This window comes from Ptychodera flava, chromosome 8 (assembly GCF_041260155.1).
Source record: "Ptychodera flava strain L36383 chromosome 8, AS_Pfla_20210202, whole genome shotgun sequence".
Classification (NCBI taxonomy): Eukaryota; Metazoa; Hemichordata; class Enteropneusta; family Ptychoderidae; genus Ptychodera; species Ptychodera flava.
Genome location: NC_091935.1, coordinates 34,960,367 through 34,981,825, shown reverse-complemented (window position 1 = coordinate 34,981,825; position 21,459 = coordinate 34,960,367). Strand labels below are relative to the sequence as shown.

The 21,459-nt window shown below is 36.9% G+C and overlaps 3 protein-coding genes across 3 annotated transcripts; 2 read left to right on the top strand and 1 right to left on the bottom strand.

Moving 5' to 3' along the window:
- Nucleotides 1-362: 362 nt before the first annotated feature.
- Nucleotides 363-5,644, top strand: LOC139139165 (transcription factor BTF3 homolog 4-like). The gene is made up of 5 exons (XM_070707973.1): nucleotides 363-428; nucleotides 2,945-3,148; nucleotides 3,692-3,838; nucleotides 4,648-4,765; nucleotides 5,146-5,644. Exons 2-5 carry the CDS (start codon nucleotides 2,972-2,974, stop codon nucleotides 5,187-5,189), a joined length of 486 nt encoding a protein of 161 aa, XP_070564074.1. The 5' UTR covers nucleotides 363-428; nucleotides 2,945-2,971; the 3' UTR covers nucleotides 5,190-5,644.
- A 694-nt stretch (nucleotides 5,645-6,338) lies between these two features.
- Nucleotides 6,339-11,107, bottom strand: LOC139139166 (required for excision 1-B domain-containing protein-like). The gene is made up of 5 exons (XM_070707974.1): nucleotides 10,966-11,107; nucleotides 9,906-9,991; nucleotides 8,882-9,086; nucleotides 8,024-8,112; nucleotides 6,339-7,247 (listed from the first exon to the last, which is right to left on the bottom strand). The coding sequence occupies exons 1-5, from the start codon at nucleotides 10,966-10,968 to the stop codon at nucleotides 7,172-7,174; spliced, it is 459 nt and encodes a 152-aa protein (XP_070564075.1). The 5' UTR covers nucleotides 10,969-11,107; the 3' UTR covers nucleotides 6,339-7,171.
- Nucleotides 11,108-11,145: 38 nt separating this feature from the next.
- LOC139139160 (phosphatidylinositol-glycan biosynthesis class W protein-like) lies at nucleotides 11,146-20,882 on the top strand. Its single transcript, XM_070707965.1, has 7 exons — nucleotides 11,146-11,485; nucleotides 15,181-15,597; nucleotides 16,151-16,319; nucleotides 16,794-17,044; nucleotides 18,217-18,358; nucleotides 19,155-19,284; nucleotides 19,949-20,882. The coding sequence occupies exons 1-7, from the start codon at nucleotides 11,307-11,309 to the stop codon at nucleotides 20,188-20,190; spliced, it is 1,530 nt and encodes a 509-aa protein (XP_070564066.1). The 5' UTR covers nucleotides 11,146-11,306; the 3' UTR covers nucleotides 20,191-20,882.
- The last annotated feature ends 577 nt before the right edge of the window (nucleotides 20,883-21,459 follow it).

The following is a 21,459-nucleotide window of genomic DNA, read 5'->3' as shown; positions in this document are numbered from 1 at the left end:
TCGCCACTTCAGTAAATGCGACAAAATCAAATTTGGAAGATTTAATATACATAGAAAACCACTAATTTAAATTAATGGTCTTCTAGAAGCATATTAATATGAGACAATTTGAAATAAATGTAGTCTCTCCTACGGGACAATACAGTAGATGGAAGGTTTCAGACATATGCAAAAATCGGTAAAACCGAGGCTCGTGACCCCTCTTCAAAAGTTTCAAAACCAAAGAATATCCAGTTTTTAAATGACATTCTTTCCTATGTTTTCTTATATCAAAAATTTCAATTAGTACGCATTAAGACTCAGGTCGTTTGGTATTGGGATCCTCGCCAGTCCGTAAAGGTCAACTTAGGAAACCCTGACAGTGTCGTCACAGGTCAGCCATTTTGTTCCTCGTGAGTGTTTAGCGAAGACATTGCCCATGTTATTCGGTGAGTGTAATCTTAAAGTTACTCTTTTACGCACTTTCTAAGATATGGGAGAGGTTGCGTAAAAAACGACCCAACATCTTCATAGCCTCAGGTGAGCGAGATATAAAAGGGAACCCCGTTTTCTACGTATTTCTTGACCACACACTAACACTGATTATATTGAAATTGAATGACACATTCCTGATGAGCGTGTTCCAATCAAGGATCTCGTGCAGACTCGAGTCATCAAAAAGAGCACCTTAATGGCGATTCAACATTGAAGTGAAAACCTACAAAATAAATTAACCTATCAAGAGTATACAGTGGTGGTTTACTGGCCGAATGCTCTATTTGAAGTGTATATGTCACTGTCTCCTTCTCAGACCATAGGGCTTCCTTTACTAGCTCCATGCTCAGACTGACGGTTTCTGAGTCGAACCCTGGCCCAGTGGAAGTAGACTGTGTCCGCTGTAGATGTAGATAGATGTACATTTTGGCTATACAACATGCCCAGACTTATACTTCTGTAGTTCGTTTGCTGTATTCTTCAATTTTGTTGTAAATTGTACGTATATTTTGCCGCTGTGTATCACAGCCGTACGTTATTTTGCCGTTGTAGTATCACTACCGGGTTTCCAAATGACAGAACTTCTCCAGAGTGCAGTACTGGACTTGTGCGTTTTCACCATGGAAACTTACTTGTGATTTGGCATTTGAATCTGCATTTTTTTCCTGAGAAACGAGGGGGCCACCTGATGCATGGAGAAGGGTGTTGGTATGAAGATTTAATACAGCAACACCATTCTCAACTGCTTCAGGTGTTGTTCAAGGTTTCTTTGGCAGAGAACTCCTCTTTCACCTTGTGGATTTAATCCACATATACACCAGCCGATTGATCTCTGATATATCCCTACCTTCATATGCAAGGAGCCAGAAAAAATCAGTGCTTGTATTGCCCACTCAACATTCTTGTTGAGGGCGCACCACTTTTTGAACTTTATGGTTATGAAGCCCATAAAGTGTGGTAAGGTTTGTAGAATTGTCAAAGTGGATAGAAATCAATAATGCAGGGCTCAAATTTAACAGTAGTCCATGTTCCCTAGACAACCAATCCTTGCCTTTAGACAACTTATTTCTAGAAATGGTTAACCCATGGGACTGCTACTCATTCACCTTTCTTGGAATTGAACCAAGTGTACAGGTAAATGGAGTAGACATTTGTCTCCTTGAAAATGGGTTGGCTCCCAGCAGATTTTTGCAAACCACAGTGAATGATTTGAACATTTGAACAAAAATGATCACTGGATTATGAGGCACAGCTGTAATTTATATCGTGCGTAACCTTCAGCATCCAACTCAGAATCAGAGGATGTGTAGGATGGTGCTGATTTTTTTCGTTTATTTGGTTTCCATCGTTTGATTGGCATATATAAAAAAATTGTTATTTGTGGTGTACTACCGTGTAGTATTATACAGTATTTCTAGAGTCAGTTTTCATGCGCTGTCACTGTGTTGCCTGACTGACTGGTTGAAACAAAATTTACACCAAAGGTGACTTTAGAGCATGATATGATATTCATTTATTTGAAGAAATAGTCTCCCACTTTGAAAACCACACGAAAAACTTCATTTCAGGCCCCTGGAATATGATACACATGATGTGAACCTCAGTTTGTCAGTCACCAAATTTATCAATAAATCAAAGTTTAACAAGTGATTAATGTATGAATTGCTCTGTTTCCATAGAAGATAATTTAGCATTTTAATAACCGAAATTCACAAAAAATATCTAGTTGCCCATACAACATGCACTCAACTGATTTTATGAGTTTTGTCCAGGAATATGATATTCATGGAAAAAACAAACCCGAAACAGCAAGAAGTTGAGAATTGTTTTGATACATGGATGAAGCTTCATGACAATGCCATTCTCCAAGGTTAGGGTGTTGACCCTTTTTTCAGTCTTTAGTAAGTGAGGAAAGTTTACCGCTTTATCGATAACAAAAGGATGATACAGATTCAAATATTAATTGTGATGAAAATTGTTGATGACAGTATAGTGTTTGATGTTCAAGCAAATTTTAAGGAAAACCATGTGGAAAATTATGCCAGGGTAAATTTTGCGGCAAACCATTGCATATTCAATGGACCGTTCTTGTGGATTTTTGTAGCAAAGATAAAACGCTAGCCACCCGCTTTTTCCATGCATCAACTTCTTTGTTGTTTCCGTAGCAACAGTATCACTGACAATCACTGTATTACTGTAAGAAGTGGTGGTTGCGTGTATCATATTGCCACTTGTGCCAGTGTATTCAGATATGACGTTCAGGTGGATGTACACATGAGGAACTTTTGCATCAAAAAGTGATTGCATTTTCCAAAATTTTCCTCTGTTCACAGGCAAAGGGTGAAGTGATAAGCTTACATTGCTTTGATGTACAGAACTGCTGCAGCCAACAAGGCAAACAAAACTACATGTGTTTATGTTTTCATTCATGTGGATTAACACTTATAACACTTTTCTTCTTTGTTGATAGGATAACAAAAAGAGAAAAAGACTAATTATGAATCCGGAGAGGTTGCAGAAGTTACAGGCGCAAGTTGCGCAAGTGAGAATAGGAGGAAAAGGGTCAGCCCGTAGAAAGAAAAAGGTTGTGCACAGGACAGCCACAACAGATGACAAGAAACTTCAAAGTTCACTGAAAAAACTTTCAGTTAATAATATTCCTGGAATAGAAGAGGTGCGTAGCAATAATCTCCAGGTTTCATTATTAAAACATAACGTATTGGCTATAAATTTCATGGAAACGAGGACATGCAGGTAGATATGTATATTATGAAAACTTGCGACTGAAGTCTGTTCATAGAAAGTTAAAAACAATTATTGCCAATTATAATTAATTTTATTCCAGTTCTTCAGTGATTGCTTAATGCACAGAACGTTTATATTTTCTGTTCTTGTTATAGTTCTTTATTCATTTATAATTTTCCCAAAGGCAAAATCTCCAGCCACATAGTGGTGTCTTCTGTTGACCGCACAGTGAATTGAGGTCTATGAAGTGTGAAGACTGTCAGTATCACCATTCTAAGCTGCAATGTGTTCTCTGATAGCTCATTCATCATGTTTTAACCTGGTTCAGTCTAGGAATGGTTGCATCCTGTCTCAACCTGTTCAGTTACTATCAGTGTAAATATTTACAAAATGTGTGGCCTTTGCAGAGATTTGCCATGTTACAGTTTGCTAGTGTCATCATATACAATGTCATTTTGATCCCGTATTTCAGGTCAATATGATAAAAGACGATGGTACGGTCATACATTTTACAAATCCTAAAGTTCAAGCTTCCTTAGCTGCCAACACTTTTGCAGTGAGTGGTCAAGCAGAAAACAAACAAATTACAGAAATGCTCCCAGGAATTCTCAGTCAGCTGGTAAGTCATGGTTAAAGCTAGTCAATGGATAGATTTTGTTAATCTGCATTTCACAAAGTTCCATTTTGTAAAACCTCTCTTTCCTGTCCTTGATATGTCGATGAGAATTACAAACTTGAACTTGAAACTGTAAATAACATATGATCTGAAAATATTAAAAGAATAACATGCATGCACTTCAAACTGATGTCAGGGTCTGTACACTCCTGGAAAGTCCGTGAATTTTAAAGCCACCTCCTGGAAAGTCCTGGAAAAGTTCTTGAAAATGAAATTAAGTCCTGGAAAACTGATAATCCATCTACAATTTTCAAAAATTGCAAGATGAGCAGTCATATAAAAATGGTGTGTAAAAATGATATCTGGAAAATGGAATTTTGGACCTCGAGGCCTTGAAAATTGCTGAAAAGTGACTTTGAGTGTATGGACCCTGTATAGGTATTGGGTAATTGACATTGTTAATCAAATGAGACTTCTTGGAAAAAGTGTGAATTGATGAAATATTGGACTTACTCTCCATTGTACTTCATTGAACATGTGATTGTGTACTTTAGAGGTTAGTGGTGGTGTACTTCAAAAATGTAGTTTGTTCACACTGTTAGCAAAGGCACAGTACTGTTGTTTCAAAACCTGGAAATGTGTTTGATGGTGATGGTCGTTTTGATAACACCAGAGTAACCTTATCATCTGTGTTTCACATTACATGTAGTTATAATTCAGAGTTCATTCTTCCAATACAAGTACCTAATGATGCTTTCAGTGTGAAATCAAAACACAATCCATGCTGTTCTCAATCTGTTTAATGTTTCCAGGGCACAGATAGTTTGGCCAACTTTCGTAAGTTGGCTGAAAAAATGCCAGTACAAGAATCTGGAGAGAGAGGTGCAAACATTGCAGAAGAGATTGATGAAGATGATGAGGAGGTACCAGGTGAGTGCATTTCTCCCTTGAATTTTGTCACTGTGCACTGTTGATGTATTGTAAGAATGTATGTTTCTGTAGAGTATACATGTGCAGGATTTTAGGGCATTTGTATAGTTCAAATATAGCTTTTGATGGGAAGGAAAACAGGGTTTTGTAAGCATCTCCCTAGATCCATACCAATATTTTTGTTTGAATCCAGTGTCTTTGCCAATAAGTGAAATGTAAAACAAAGTTTACTTTCCCCGAAAATGCACCTTTTCTCGAAATGTCACATGGAAATCAGTATTTCTTTTATGATGTGTATCAGAGTAAAAATTGTCTTATTATCCCTCACAAACTTATCATCTGTTCACCAATATACCAAACAACTTTTCTCTGTCTTTCAGATTTGGTCGAAAACTTTGATGCTCCGTCAAAAGAAGAGGCATAGAAGATTCAATCATTCAACATTTTGTTTTCGGGGACCGGGGAGGGGGCGATATTGTAAAGACTCGAGGGGTGCTTTAAAATTATTTTGTAGGAAGTGTTTCTTTTTCTTTTTGTACAGCGAACGTTTTTTGAATGAATCTTCAAAGAGAGAAAAGGCCTGGTCATCTGCTGTGACAGGTGACTTGCAAAGATGTGATCTTTAATCTTCATTGAAACGTCGGACACTAGTATTCGTCCACACTAGTTTTAACGACTCGTACTTCAACTTGACCAAGTTTTGAAACTTCTCAAAATCAACATAATACTCGGTATCTGAAATGAAGTGATCATCACAAAATTTGACGTAAAGGGCATTCCTTTCACTTTTTGTACTCCAAATCTCATTGTGTATCGTGGAATCATAATGTGCAAGTTGTCCTTTATTTCAAATGAATAATAAAGATGCAAATTAACTGATATGGTGTTAGTAGATAATTTTTACTTTCAATTATTATAATCTGAGCTACAGATCTTACAGATCTGAGCTTCAGATCTTAGAGATCTGAGGTACAGATCTTTGGGTGTCACCACATACAGTATATTGTACTCCACCAACACAAACCATTAAAATTGTGGAACACAGACACTATACCTGTGGAGTAGACCATTTCCAGTGAAATCTTATGGAAGCGTTCGAAAAACTTCAGTCTGGAAAAGTATTGATGCTATATCAACATAAGATAATTCACACTTGCATGAGTTGAAGCATTGGTGATATCGACAATTACATTTTGGTGAAAAATGTCACCAGTGATTGAACTTTCCAAGCCTAAACCAAATGTGAAATGCCAGCCACTAATAATTGTTTGAGAAAGTATACTTCGTATCAGGCATAGCAAAACACAAAAACCTTTAGCGTAAGGTAATTAAACATGCAAAGGTCTTGCATTATGCAAATTTCAGTACCCATATTTGCATAATACATCCTGCAAAGATAGTAATTTAAAAATCCAGTCTAGTTCTGTGCATTCTTAAAACTTTGAAGTGACCAAGTGATGTGGAGCATTAGCCTTTATCATTGACTTGTCACACGTAAAAGAACTACAATTTATGTACCCTGCATCTTGTAGTCCTCTATTCTTTGATCTTGCAAACACACACTTCTTGACAATGCTATGCATTCTTGAAACTTTATTTACCATAGTCTGCAAGATATACAAATCAACATGATGTTTCACTGCTAGTATCTTACAATACCTCTTTGTCCCATCGCTATACTGTCCACCCTAACATGTATCAGTTTCATCTGTAAAATGGGAAAATAATTTGAAAGTGCTTTCCAATCATAACCAGACATCTGAAAACAATCTGTTCTCATTGATGAAAATCAGGAAGGAAGAAAATTTGATATCTTTGTGGACCCTGAAGGCTCATTTTGAGTGGTTTCAGATTTGTTCCAACAATTCGTCTGGCACAAGTAAGAAACTAGCTACAGTTTCAGCAATTTGTTGACATCAGATGATGAATGAGTAAGTGCATATATACTAGAAATGGGCTAAATCAATTGTCAGCTGGGGTATACTGGTTTCCATAGAAAATATACGGTACGGTTGGAATACTGCTTCCCATTGTTCCACACAGTAATTCAAATGCTTGCTTCGTTAAGTTACATAATGGAAATACCAACAACCTATCCATGTTGCTGATAGACTCCTCTCAACTGCTCCCACAACACCAGAGGCGATGTACTGTACCTTGCTATCACTTGCTATCATGGCGTAAAAAAAACTCAATACTGTGCATCTTGTACAGTTATAAAAAATCAAATTTTACATTTATGAAACGTTTTTGTCATTTTACAAAGAGGCACAGAAGATGAATCCGTGGCAAGAATTCAGCAACAACCTCTCAAAACAAGAACATCGCACACTCGGGGAAAGCGGTTCAAGGACAATGAGTGGGAAAGGCCATTGTTCACATTTTTTCACCAGCCATCGTATCAGCTCAACTTTCCAAATCCTCTGTTTCATATCTCAGGTCTTCCAGACACTCATTGATATTGTCAATCACTTGAATAAGCCTGTCAAAGAAAAGCAAAAAAAAAATTGACAGGTAACTAATAAAGAGCAAATGAACCAACAGAATCACATCATCGTTGAGTTGAACTTGAAATCACCTGCCATTTGGGAACCACAAGACAACACTGATGTCAGGGTCATTCCTTCAATTGCAAAACCTACAATTGGTCTGGGAGAACTGATTTGTAAACACGTCTTTGCTCCGAGATACAAGTGTCATGATAGTTTTTAGCTTTTTATGAAAAAACATGGTCTGCACCTTTAGAAAACGGACTGTGACGTACATTATGCACTACTTAGTCAAATCATTGTAATTGAGTTAATTGCATGATATTCAATACGATCCCAGTGAGGGCATTCTCCTGTGGGACACATTCCAGACTCAGAACATTCATTTGGAACAAAAACTGATGACAAATAGATGTGTCACATCTTCAATAGCTTGTTGTCCTAGCGTTGCACTTTAAGGTACAGATTTATGATTAAAATCTGATTTGTTTTGCTGAACACAGTCATTTGGATTGATTTTCAAAGTCACATTCATTTAGACTTTCAAAGCTTACAAAGGAAACCATAGTTTCAATCAGGTAACCCTAGTGATCTCTGATTTTTTTTTTGTGGATGTGTATGAATTAAAAAAACAATTTTCAAAATCGCAACGGGATCTTATATGGATTAAAAACAATGTTGGCATTCATTTAGAGAACTACTAATATCACACATGTTGAGTAGATTATGACTTCCGCATCCACTGGAAAAGTTTCTACATAATATTTACCTTTGTTTGAGTTGATTGACTTCTTCTTTATGAGAGTCATCACTGGGATGATCTATGACATTTTGTTTTGCTAACTGAAGATGGGCAGTCTGGAAGAATATGTGCAGAATATGAGATCAGTGGCTATGATATTATGGAGTGATCACTCACGGAGGCAGGGGCTACTCTGAGCTGTGCCTGTAGAGACAGAGTAGAATTCAATGCAGAGTTGACTTACAATGTCCGATACAATCCACTGTATACCTTGCTGTGTAATCTATTCGAGAAGTGTCCAAATTCCAACAGAAATTGAGCTTCTACCACCAGAGGGTGTTTTTACACAAAAGGCAAGAGCTGTACCATTCACATGGCAACTACAATGTGTTCCATGATTATGTACAATGCAGACACATTCTTCTCAGTCTTGTGCTAAGATTAAGAGGCACTGCTGGTACCATGATGTTTAACCCTTTCACCACCATTGTTTAGCCCAAACCCATTGCTATCAATAATGGTTGTGGGCCTGTTTACTGGGAATTGGGGTACAGGTTAATACATCTTTGAAATATAAAAACTTTAATAGAAACAATGCAGCTGGAACCTGTAGAAGAACAGATAGTTCGACCGTCTATATGTATTAAACTGTAGCACAAATTTAAACCTAAAACTTATACCACGGTCCCTATACACTCAGTAAATTGATATGATGGTCTACTTTGGTGCCCTTAATTCTTGAAATTTTTAATGACTTGCAATGGAAGAGAAATGACACAGGGACCCGGAGAATTTAGTATACATTAAAGTATGAAATGGAGAGCTGTACAGTTATATTGTGATTGTGTGTAAGAAATGATAATTTTCCACCATTTTGTATCTCACCAATTCAAGTTTAGTCTTTTCTTCATCTTGTACTCTCCTGATGAACCCTGCCAAGTCTCTTCTGTTGTGTTTATTGCGTAGCTTATCTTCAACTGCCAGGATTCCTTGTGAAATTCTCTTGAACTCTTCTGTTGCTTCATGTACAGCTTGTCTGTACTTTGGAAAGTCATAGTTTGGTGCATCCTTCAGGTATTCTTGATGGTGGCTGCAGGGATTGTCCAAAAACAGTTTTAGAGTTCATAAAATTTGGCAGTTCTTGACCTCTACACATTTACTGTCAATGTGATCTGAAAGTTATGTTCCTTTCCATCGAGATGCCTTCAACTTTTGTTTAGCAAATCAGTTTGTAAATACAGTCAAACATGTGTATGGTGGTCACTTGAGAGACCCAGAAAAAGCACGATCACAATATGGACATGACCTTGGAGCAATTACATGTGGCTACTTCAACCGCACAAGAGAGGTGGTATGTGTGGAGGGCCTTTATTAAACCTGTAAAATGTTACAGGACTGCCACAAAGTGACCACTAAAGAGAGGTGACTGCTCTGTAAGGGTAACCTGCACTAAGCCAGGTTTGACTGTATAAAGCACTGCAATCAGATGTGTTGGCCCAATTCTTCCTGATTCTTACAACTCTATGTATATGCAAAGTGACAAATATTAAATGGATATAGGGTTACAATGGAGGCAATATTCCATGTTCAAACCTTCCTGATGGTAATGATATTTATGACACACAGATTTTCTCTAACAAACTTATAGTAAAGATATAAACCAAATGAAAGATTAAAAACAATGGAAATGTAGCAATTTTTTTTAGTCAAAAAAGCTGAAATATTGCTTGTTGTGATATTAAATCATAGACAGAGGAGGGGGTAGTCTACTGTGTATGATTAAACCAAGTTGTATTATGTAATTTACATAATGAGGGTGGTGTAGGTACATGCATGCATATAAAAAATGACCACTTTTCTAATAGCCATTTGGTATGAAGCATGAGTGAGGGCTAATTGTGCAACTTACCCATCAAATATTCTGTAAGTGTGTACTCTCTCTCCTTGTAAATTGTAAAACGTTTTCAACAACGATTTTGCACTTTCATCGTCAGCCTGAAAGAAAAAAAATCATGATAGTCTATCAAATTTTTCATTCAATTACAAATTTACAAACCTTAGAGATGACTTGCTATTGAAATATGCATATTCTAATGTTGTCACTTATATTATTTTCAATCGGCATTTTAAAAGCTGTATCAATTTTTTTTCTCACTTAATTCATCCTAACATGATTCAAACAGCAATGTAGCAAAACAAATATTTTGTAAGCTTTTTAAATTCTTTTGCTTAGAAAGATCATAGTGTTCTTGAAAAAGGTATGTATATCCTAAGGGTGATTCATAAATTACAAAATTTATGGATTGTAGATGGAGGGCCCACTTCAGGCAATATGAAATAACTGTAGGTGCTAGGACATGATTTTACGGAAAACTGAGCCAAAAAGGTGGACCAATTCCCTTATTTTAATGTCCCTATACATTTCACTGATCCATGGTACAAGACTAACATCACTGGGGCTGTTTTGAATGTTTTCTCTTTGTTTGTTTACAAATAAATAGAGTAAATAATGTAAATCTAAAATATGACTATGTATGTTATATAATACCTGATACAAAATAATAACTATTTAAACATGAAATGTAAAATGATAGCCAGAAAAAGAGTGATAGTAGTGTGGTCAGAGTGCGAGTGTGCGTGCTGTTCCGGCTTTCATTTGACACTTCATGTACCTACCATATAATAATATTATTGCTCTGTTTGAAATGTTATTTACTCTGTCTATGGATTCGAAAACAAACAAAACCGACGAGGAAATATTAAAGACGGAGCCCCTGTTTTCTTATTATTGGCCCAACGTAAGTACGAAAAAAGGTTCCACCTCCTGCGACTTGCTTTTGCTTTGACTCTCTGAGCACAGCTGAGCTGAGAGCTCAAGAGTCATTGAAAGACAAATGTCAAGGCCGGCTGACAAATCGGGAAGTCCATATAGCACATCATGTCTGTCTGTTCACAGTGAAGTCATTTACCATTTCTTATGACCCTGTATATACTTGGTCTCACGCTGGGGGGAGTAACGATTGCAGAACAGTTCGCTGCTCGTCTTTTGCCGCGCGGATGGCGTATCCGCGTAATGACCAAGCCAAATTCAAAACCGGAAGTAAACAGTCTGCGCATAACCTCGATTGGATCTTGCGCAATGACAAAATATTAACAATTCAAATGTCAGCGCCCATGCTCGGTGGACCCGGTAACAACATTCTGGTCTGTCTTCTTTCCATGACTTATCTTCATCGAAACCAGGTCATACAGACCAATTATTTTCACGTTTTCAGTGCGTACTTTCACAAACTTCTTGCAACTTGACAATATGGTACCCCAAATGGACGATGCAAGCTACCGAAAAATCCAAGATCAGTTTTACAGCAACTTGAATGGAACATCGCCACTTGAGATCGGACTTGTCCTCAGTGCTGCTCCCGTGTGCGTTTTGCTACGAAGCATTTTGCTGCCATGGCTGTTTGGAAGCGCAGTAAGGTTTGGTCTATGGTAAGTGATGGAAACAGTATTCTGAACAAATCCGACGTGAAATCACTGGTAGCCATGGTAACAACCTGTGATTAGTATGCAAATTGCCAGCTGTGGATCAGTGGCGGTGTTGACCTTTTGATGACCCGCATAACGACACACGCTACCCCGCCAACAGATAGCTGCGTTTCCACAGCTAGCAAATTGCATAATATCTAAAAGTTTCAGGTTTGTGTATAACAATGTGGTGACCCAGTTTAATATATATATATATATATATATATATATATATATATATATATATATATATATATATATATACATATATAATTTAGATATATCCAATAGACCACCACAATAGCATTTTGACTGCATATTCGTGTGGGCAAGTCCACTAATAGTTATGAAAATAGCGCCCCCAGTGGTATTTTTGCAGAAATACATGCTCATTACTCAAATATTCATGGGCCTCAGGACTACCACAAAATGCTAAAACAATCTTTCACAACAGTCCACATTTAAGCAAACAAGGATATCGGTAATAGTATCTCAAATCCATGCCCACAAGCCAAACAAGAATCAATGCAGGTATCAAAATTCAAAATGTCAGCACTATATTCACATGAACTATCTTCATAAATTACTCATCTTGTACCTAATGTGAAATCATTACTATACTACAGTGTTTACTTAACCCCTTCAGCCAAGATACCCTATATATAGGGGAAATTTGGGTACGTTCCCAGAAAGTCAGGCCTGAAAGGGTTAATCCCGTGCTAATGCTGGCATGGTGGACAATTAAAATGAGAAGTCTAAATTTTCCAACTATACAGTGTGTTTATCTTTCTGACACACAAAAGTAGAAAAAAATTGACTACACACCTACAAAAACGTCAATTTGTTGTATATTTATATATACTTTTCAATGTTCTCGATGAATGTGAGGAAAAAGGCTTATCTGACTTTCAAGTCTAAATCAACATATGTATCACAGTGACGATGAGAAACAAATAAGAAGCTCCCTAGAAGCTGAGCTTTTTAACGGTTGCCTCTCATACTTACTATTGTTTGGACCTTTGTAAAATTTTCCTTTGTGTAGTCTCATGATAAAGGGACCATGTTCTAAGGAAAATTTTACATTTTATATGCTAAGATACAACATTTAATACATAGATACAAGTCTCAAACTGATCACATTAAACTTAAGCAGCATACCAGGGCTCGACATAAGCGCTAGCCCACTAGCCCGAGGCTAGTAAATTTTCAAGAGGACTAGTAAAAATGTCTTCGGAGGTAGTCCTGCGGACTAGTGCAATTTTCAAGTTCCGTAGTTGTCCAGGAAAGTTTATCGCTACAAAACTAATGGGACGCCGGCCACTCATTCGATAAGAATGAACCAAGCCTCGATCATTTTATATAAAAATAAACTAACTTTTACCCAAACAAATTGGACAGTGAAACGCAAACTTTATTGATCACCAACTTAAAATGAAACAGTTTACCTGCTACGGAGAATCAAATTGTACTGTACATGCCAGTAACATGGCCCCGGGAAACATGGCTCATGCAACGCTGCGCATCAAACGGAATTGTCTGCACGTCGTGTATTTTGGTTTGCTTGAAGCTCATCACTTTGCCTAAAAACATGAGCAACCCCACAATTTCGTTCAAACACTGTATCCTTGCCTTTCAAAGAAGATTTTTCTCAAGATTTCTTCAGGGGCATTCCCAAACAACACCTCCGATAGTTCGTAGCCAGCTTGACCCTGCTTTAGAATGCCTCCACATGCTGACCTCCATATATAGTCAAGACCCCCTAGCTTAATTGAAGCTGATCTTAAAAAGAGCCATCTAGCTTGCCAAAACAGTGCTATGGCAAGTTGCTACTGCTTGTACAGGTGAGGGAATTCCTCACAGATAATAACTTGGTGCTAGCAACTTATTGTTTTGCCATTTTAGTGGAAAAGTGTAAATTATTGGGGCAATAATAGTGAAGTGACCCTTAAAACAGTAGTGAATAAACAACGTATGAAATGGGTGTATCAGACTGTTGTATCCAATCACTTCTGGGAGTCATTGGTTATTTTTGTGCTAATCACATTTTGTTACCAGTAACTGGCAAAAACTCATAAAAGACACAAGCACATGAAATGGTAAAATGCAACATTTTTACTATTAAAAACAAAGTTTTTCCAAACCATTATTACAAATGAAAGGTCCTCCCCACAAGCTGGTCAATTTTAAAATGTGATATATGTCAAAAATATGAAGGCACTCCACAGGAACATTTGTGAATGGCTGTATGAATTTCAGTTCTGGAGAAACAAATCTGTCCCCAGCATGAACAAACATGTTCTTTGCAAATTAATGGCGCACTACCTGAGCTATAAAGGATTTTCCAACAAATTCATCCCTACCTCTGATTTTATTCTTGATGGCAATAGGCTATTTTCATGACCTCTCCTCCTACACAGGACATTTCATTCAGGTTATTTTTGTGGTTTATATATGATTCAAAGTTAAACATTTTGCAGTAAGCAAATGTGCTAGTCTTGCATGAAAGTTAGTTATTGGGTTTAAAAACCTTTGCGACAAAAAATATGAGAATGGTCATACATACACCTCTTTACAACATGAGAGCAACATTTGGCTTTGCTTGAGCAGGACTAGTAGATTTCATTAAGGACTACTAAAAATGAACTGCTACTAGTCCTTCGGGCTAGTGGATGATTGACCTTGCGTCAAGCCCTGCATACATATAAGCGTCATTGTTTAGCCGCCGCCATAATGTGCAGGTTTATCGTGATCCTCAGTACTGCTTCTGGTATAATGCTACCTTTGTAGCAAGTCATTCTCAACTGTCTCACTCACCCTATCCTCTGTAGGCAGATGTTTGCTTTAATGTTAAGTCATAATGAATAAATAAAGCAACAGCAAATAAAACAAGGAAAATGCCCGAAAAACACAGATCTGTGTTTGCTATGCACAGAGGAAGATCACTGTTTACAACTATGGTACATTCAGTTCCTGTCTGCAGTAACCCAGTCTCTTTTCAGCTACTCCCACTCACCGAAAGAAATTGTGAAAGCTTGAACGTGAAATGTGATAGCGAAAAGCAGTGTCTGTTTTGATCAATTTTTAATGTTAAAGTGTGACTGATTTGGGACTGATTTTACTAAATTATTTTAAGGTAGTATGCACCTCGAAAGGAAAAGACTTAAACTTTTGCTGAAACTTTCCTAAATGAAACTTTCAACCATTCTTTTACCAAATCAACAATATAAATCAGGGGTCACCGTGCAAAGTTGGAACTAGCAAAACAAATTACCCAACATTTTTGCGATATTTGAAATTCAAAATGGCAGCCATTCCTCAGTGTGTTTACTCTATGGGGAAAAATTAAATTTTGGATTTTCGAAAAACTAAGCCAGTGAAAGTTTTTCTTTCTCCAAAAGCTTTAAAATGAGCCCCCACAATTGGTAGATCAGAAAAAATTTGTAGAAATTTTAGAGTCAGACTATCTCCCCGAGGGTTGTTCTACCTTAATACCGGTATTAATAGTTATTCATTATTCGTTATGGAGCATATCTCTTCCCAGTCTGATGCCACAAATAAGCCAAAAGGAAATTGGGCTTTTTCACTGAAAATCTTTTCGCATTCTAAGTCATCCCATCTCACAGTGAAAATAATCCTGCCCCATGTTTTGAAATTTTCAGGACCAACCACCTGTTAGACTTTGGCCTGCTCATATTTCCTATCATCCTGTGCTGCACAGTCTGGAGTGAGTACCTGCAAGCAGTAATTGTATCGATGATTTTCATGATCCTAGCACTCCTTACAACAAACCTTGGCACTGGTACCAAAGCACAGACATCAAAGCAATCAGTCAGTACTCTGTCAGAGAGTCTGCAACTCACTGTGGAAGGAAAGAGACCATTCATTTCAAATTTCAGAGCCTATGGTCTCATTGGAACTGCCATATCTATCCTCGCAGTTGACTTTGTCATATTCCCAAGAAGGTTTGCTAAAACTGAAACTTACGGGACAGGCTTCATGGACTACGGTGTTGGTGGTTTCATCATCTGCAATGCCGTGGTGTCTCTTGAAGCAAGGGGCAAGAACAAACAAAACAGGTAATGTGAATCAATGCATCCATCATTATATATTTGAGCCATAAAAATCCGATGACAATTCTGGTGTACCGTACACAGCTGCATTTGACCATGGAGGTAAAAATTTACCTTCATGATTTGACTTACAACAACTATACTAAATGTAGAGTTGTAAAATTAACAATATGTATTTACCATTCATGATTGCATCTGTAAAGACATTATGATTACAGAACTGAGTTGACTGAAAGATTCCGTCGCGTGCGGGCGCTCCGGCGCACTGCGACCTACGACCCTTTAAAGGGTCGTAGGTCGTAGTGCGCCGGAGCGCCCGCACGCGACGGAATTTTTCAGTCTATGATTACAGAACTGAGTTGGTCCAATATCTGATGCAGTTCTGATTAACTTCATTCCCAATATCAAACAACCAGCTTGACAACTTTTCAACAATTCTATTGTCAACAGCAAGAGAAATGAGATCTTATGATCACATGATAAGCGGTGTACATGTATGTTATTTTGATTCTCATGCAAATGAAGCACAATTTCATTTTCCATTCCTTACTTGTTACAGGGGATTTTCTGCATCAATCGCCAATATCCTTCAGGCCATAAAATCCACAGCTCCATTGTTAATACTTGGATTTGGTCGCCTTGTATCGGTGAAGGCTGCTGATTACCATGAACACATATCAGAGTATGGAGTGCACTGGAACTTTTTCTTTACTTTGGCAGCAGTTAGGGTGAGATATTCTCATTAGCTGGTCTGTGAAAGGGCTTGTCTACAAAAACCATTCTGTATACACAGAAGCTGTACAGCAAAATTCTGAATGTAGTTCCTGTGACAGTGACTTAACAGACAACAATCACAGATTGTAGATCTTTGGTTGCAGCAACCATAACTGAATAGCATTGACTGGCTAAAATGCAGTGAAATTTACCGAATTTAAATTTACGTAATGAAAAATAGTGTCATACAGACTAATGCACAACAAATGTTGATATTCTATCAAAAGTAAGCCAGTTAAAACTATACAATTTTATTTTATCAAAGAAATATAAATTGCTGTCATGGTACTTACAGTCACAAAGTACAAATTACCTGTCGAGCACGTATCAGTGATGCAGATATTTCTTTCCAAATTTTATGGTAAAAATGAACAATTTATACAATTTGAGTAAGAAATATATGTAATATGGGTATATCTTACACTCAGGTTCTATCAGCACTTGTCCTGACATTCTTCAGTCCACGAATGAGCTGGATAATTTCATTGGCTGTTGCTGTGGGTTACCAGTACTGCTTGACCAATCTAGGACTGGAACACTTTGTTTTGCATGGAAGTGATGGCAACAACACAAGAGAAGGTTTACTGAATGCCAATCGGGAGGGAGTGTTTTCATCATTTGGTTATCTAGCATTGTACTTTGCCGGTGTTCAGCTTGGGATATTTCTTTTCAAGAAAAGGTATGTTCCACTCCCATCTGTATGTACACAGGGTATTGCAGGCAGTACTGTCTAGAAGTTATGCATATTACATGTATTCAATAAATGTCATGTGTTGAACTTTTTGTCATTATACAAGCCTTACATATGTCGTGTGTGTGCTTTACCCTCACTATCACCATCCCTAATCCCCTTCATTAATTTGTTCTGCTGATCACCAGTGTAGGGAGGGAGGCTTCTGGCCCCGCCCAAATAACTTGTTAGCAGCTCATAAGGTAAACTACGTCTTTTACATCATGAGCTGCTGGAGAGTAATTTAGAGATATAAACTCTTTTCTTTGAAATACTATATAGAGATAGCGAGGGTTAAGTAATAGGCACACACGTGACACAGGTAAGGCTTGTGTGTGAATACGTGACATTTATTGATCATATTCATAACTTCTAGACAAATAATGTCTGTAGTATCCTGTGGTATGTACCAGTACCACATGTAAGCAAAGTTTTTTTGTGTTAAACATATTCATGTCATTGTCGTGGGAAACTAGTCTGGACCTATCCCAACAAATCACAGAGAAATGTTAATGATTTGAACCGCAGGAGACTGCAAATAATTTTGTTCTCAGACCAGACTATGAAGAACTGCTTTTACCTCTATGGTATTTTGACTCAGCATTAAGCAACACAGCATGTGGAGTGAGTTCTTGCAGTAACCACATGCCTAATGCCATGCTAGAAGACACAGTTTGCAGCACTTGCCTATGATGAATAAACGATGACCATTCACCATGATAGTTTGATATTTACCAATAAAATGGGCAAGAGTGGCTGTCAACAATCTATTCTCAGATATACATAACTTTCTACTTATGTACGAAATAAGTTTTCCTTGCAGAGACCTAACTCGAAATGATGGTATTTGTATCTCCCATTGAAAAAGCTAAAAACAGTATACATGTACAAATACACAGATTATCAGGTTTATTTATTTATTTATTTATTTTTTATTTATTACATTGTATTCAAGCATTTAATGTACTTATTGGGTATTGTAAAGTGTGTACGGTATATTAGTTTTGTTGGTCTAGCTGCTACATTTAAATTCAGAGGACGTCAACATATTTTGACAAGAGTATACCGTCTCAGTCATGTATTTATCTCATGTTTATTTACATTGTTCATATCTGAAACAGATCAACCTTACAAGACTGGTGTAGAGTATGTGTGGTATTGCTGATCTCAGATGTCTCTCTCTGGGTGATATTTTCACTTTGCACAGAAACGATTCAACCAGTGTCAAGAAGAACTGCGAACCTATCCTTTATCATTTGGTCTGTAAGTTATCAAATCAAAGAAAGAAATTCTTCGTTGAAATCAATCAGAAAGTGTGTGTATACCGGTATAACGTTCGGACAGCATTCTCTGAAAGTGATTGCAAAGTACTAAAATGGCTCACCAGCTTCATTAGTCATAAGTACCAATTAACTACTGGTACATGCTGTTTTATATGTTGATTTGCTAGTGTTGAGATATTGTAAACACAGTGAAAGTTACAGAAGATTAAATATTTAGTCAAAATCAGTACAAAACAAGAAAATCATGTATCACAAAATAAAATAGGAAACTAATCATGGTTAGCAAATATTACCGATACATTTTCAAATTTACCAGTGTTAAAGTTTTGTCATACTGTGTTATACTACATTAAACATTCCAATACTATTTCCAGTTTACCATATAAGTGACAGAAAATCTCATCAAATGTGTAACTGATACACCTTCAAATCAGTCAGTAAAGTACATACACCATACCTTGATTTGTCAATAGTTTATTAGGCGCTGTAAATAAAATTCTTTTGTTTGCCGTCTGCATGCTGGTAGGTTTTCAGAGAAAATTAGGAAAACAAACACAGACTTAACACAATTACAAATTAATTTTCACCAAGTAACCAAATAAAAAATGAGCTTATGTTAATACACTTGTGTTTTTTTGTTGGTGTTTGTTTTTTTTTAAAGTGGACAGTTGGTAGGTTTTCAAAAATCCAAGGACGGCAAACAAAGAATTTTCTGTAAGTGACCTTAACTAGTGTTGCACTGAAACTTTCCATGTGATTTTCTGTTTCTATTTCAGTTTGCCTACAGTGTCCATTTACTGGCAACTTTCCTGCTGACAGATTTAATCACCACATTTTCCATGGTGATGGGTTTCATTCCAGCGCCCAGCTCTGATGTAAAGGGACAAAAACCCAATACAGTGAAAGGTGTGTTTTTCAATAGAGAACTTTGAACACATTGGCCACTATGCAGTTCAACTGGTCCAAAAATGTGATAACTAACCCCATTAAGTGCTCTGCATCCTTGGTATTATTGTGTAATCATATTTGTTTAATGAATTATGGTAATTTGTTGATGGCAAAATGACAAGATTGTCTTTTGACTTCATTGTAAAAACATCAATAACTAACTGAAATATAATTTCTCATTTTTCACTCACAGCTAAATACACTGATGAATTGAATCCATATTAGATAGTCAAACAATATTGAAATCTGTTGTTTTAGGGGACAATCAGTGATTTAAAGTCAAATCTGAGCCAAACGGCCAATTTCAGTCTCAGGGAAAATTCATTTCTTGAGTATTGACATATACTACATGTAAATATGCTCAAGAATTGAGTGAATGAAATATGTTTGTCATGGACAATGTTTATAGCCAAGTTACTTATTTTCATGTCATGCTTTCATGTACTCGCTCAGATATTTCTTTATTTATCTGGAAATGCTATCACTTCGGCAAGATACAGTTGAACACTTGTTTGTCATAGAGAAACCAGGTAAAAAGTGGCAGCTAATTGGAACAGCCTTTGTTTATTATTTTTACCACTTGACAAAGAGAGTATTATAATATGATTTATATCCTCCACAGGTCACACAAAAAATGCACCTACCATTCCAGAAAGCAAGTTTTGTCTATTGGCAGCGATCAACCGAAATCAACTCCTCTACTTTCTATTGGCTAACATCTTGACAGGTGTTGTTAATATGACTATGCAAACTATCCTGCAACCACCAAACATCGGATTAGTGGCAGTGTCCTGTTACATGTATGTCCTGGGCTTTTTTCTTGTCATTTTACATGCAATGAACATCACCACAAAGGTTTGGTAGTAAAGTCTGTGGTAAGAGCTCCAGTAATCAGATCTTTAGTAAGAGTTTTGATTTGGACTCCCTCAATAAGACAATTTAGGTAGAACGGGCCTTCAGGTCAGTTATTCGGACTTTCAAAATTTTTCCTCCTGGTTTGAGCAAAAATTGAAATATTACAATTTCAGGCATATTCTAAGCACATTTTCAAAGGTTCGCCACATATTTTTTTAATAGACAGTGTGAAATGCATGGTAAATTATCTGATATTGATTTCACATGTTTTAAACCATACTATGTGATTGTCAGTAGCGTATTTTTGCATTTTGAAAAAGCTTTTACATCAAATGTCAGCGTCTTCTTTGTGAATTTTATTTCAGAGAGGCAATGAGAGTTGATACAGTCAGAGATAGGTATAGAAGTCTTATGCGACAAACTGTAATTGAAAGGACAATACAACTTATGAATGATTAGTTTCCATGGAGATTTGAATACCAAGCAAGGCTTTTTCCTCAGAATTTAGCAAATCCTCTGATTAATTTTACTTGTAAGAGTAACCAAGTTACATGTATTGTCTTGTTGTTTTCTTGTAAATACTTGCATTCTGCAAAATTAGCAATTTGAAAGTAGTTCGACTACAGTTTTTGTTGTTTGTTCATAGCATTGTTGTACTTTCTGATAACAAAATAAAAACAATTTTGCTAAGCAAATGAGAACTACATTTCATGTTGTGTAATGATATCTTTCGCACACAAACTTATGCAGATTGCCAGAACCAACATCAGTATGTTAATGTTCTTACGTGTGACAACAGTAACACAGAATTTTGTGAGTTTTCCTTTGGGTCAGCTTGTATTAATGTATATCAGGCATGGAAATTTTCTTGTGAAGTTCTCATTAATTTGTCAACAACATTATAAACATATTGACTGCCCATGAGGTAAGTTGCAAGTTGCCCAAGGGATAACAAGGCATTCTGTTACCTGACTATGACCAATCAATACGTTTGAACCACACTAAATCCAATCCAATTTTGTCACTGAATACCCGAAAAGTCTCTCACTATCAGTACTTGTCTCGGCAAAGTCACAGACAACACTGCCATCTGGAATGTGCATTCTAGAATCTGTGCATGGGTAGACGGCACTTTCAACCTTTCCAAGTCAACAATTATTCCTGACTATGAATCATTGACAGTTTTGGAAACTTAACCAGTGGCTTGCTCTTTGTATTTATCAGTGTTAAAATGATGGATACCATATGACTGTAAATTCACGAATCACAACAGAAAGT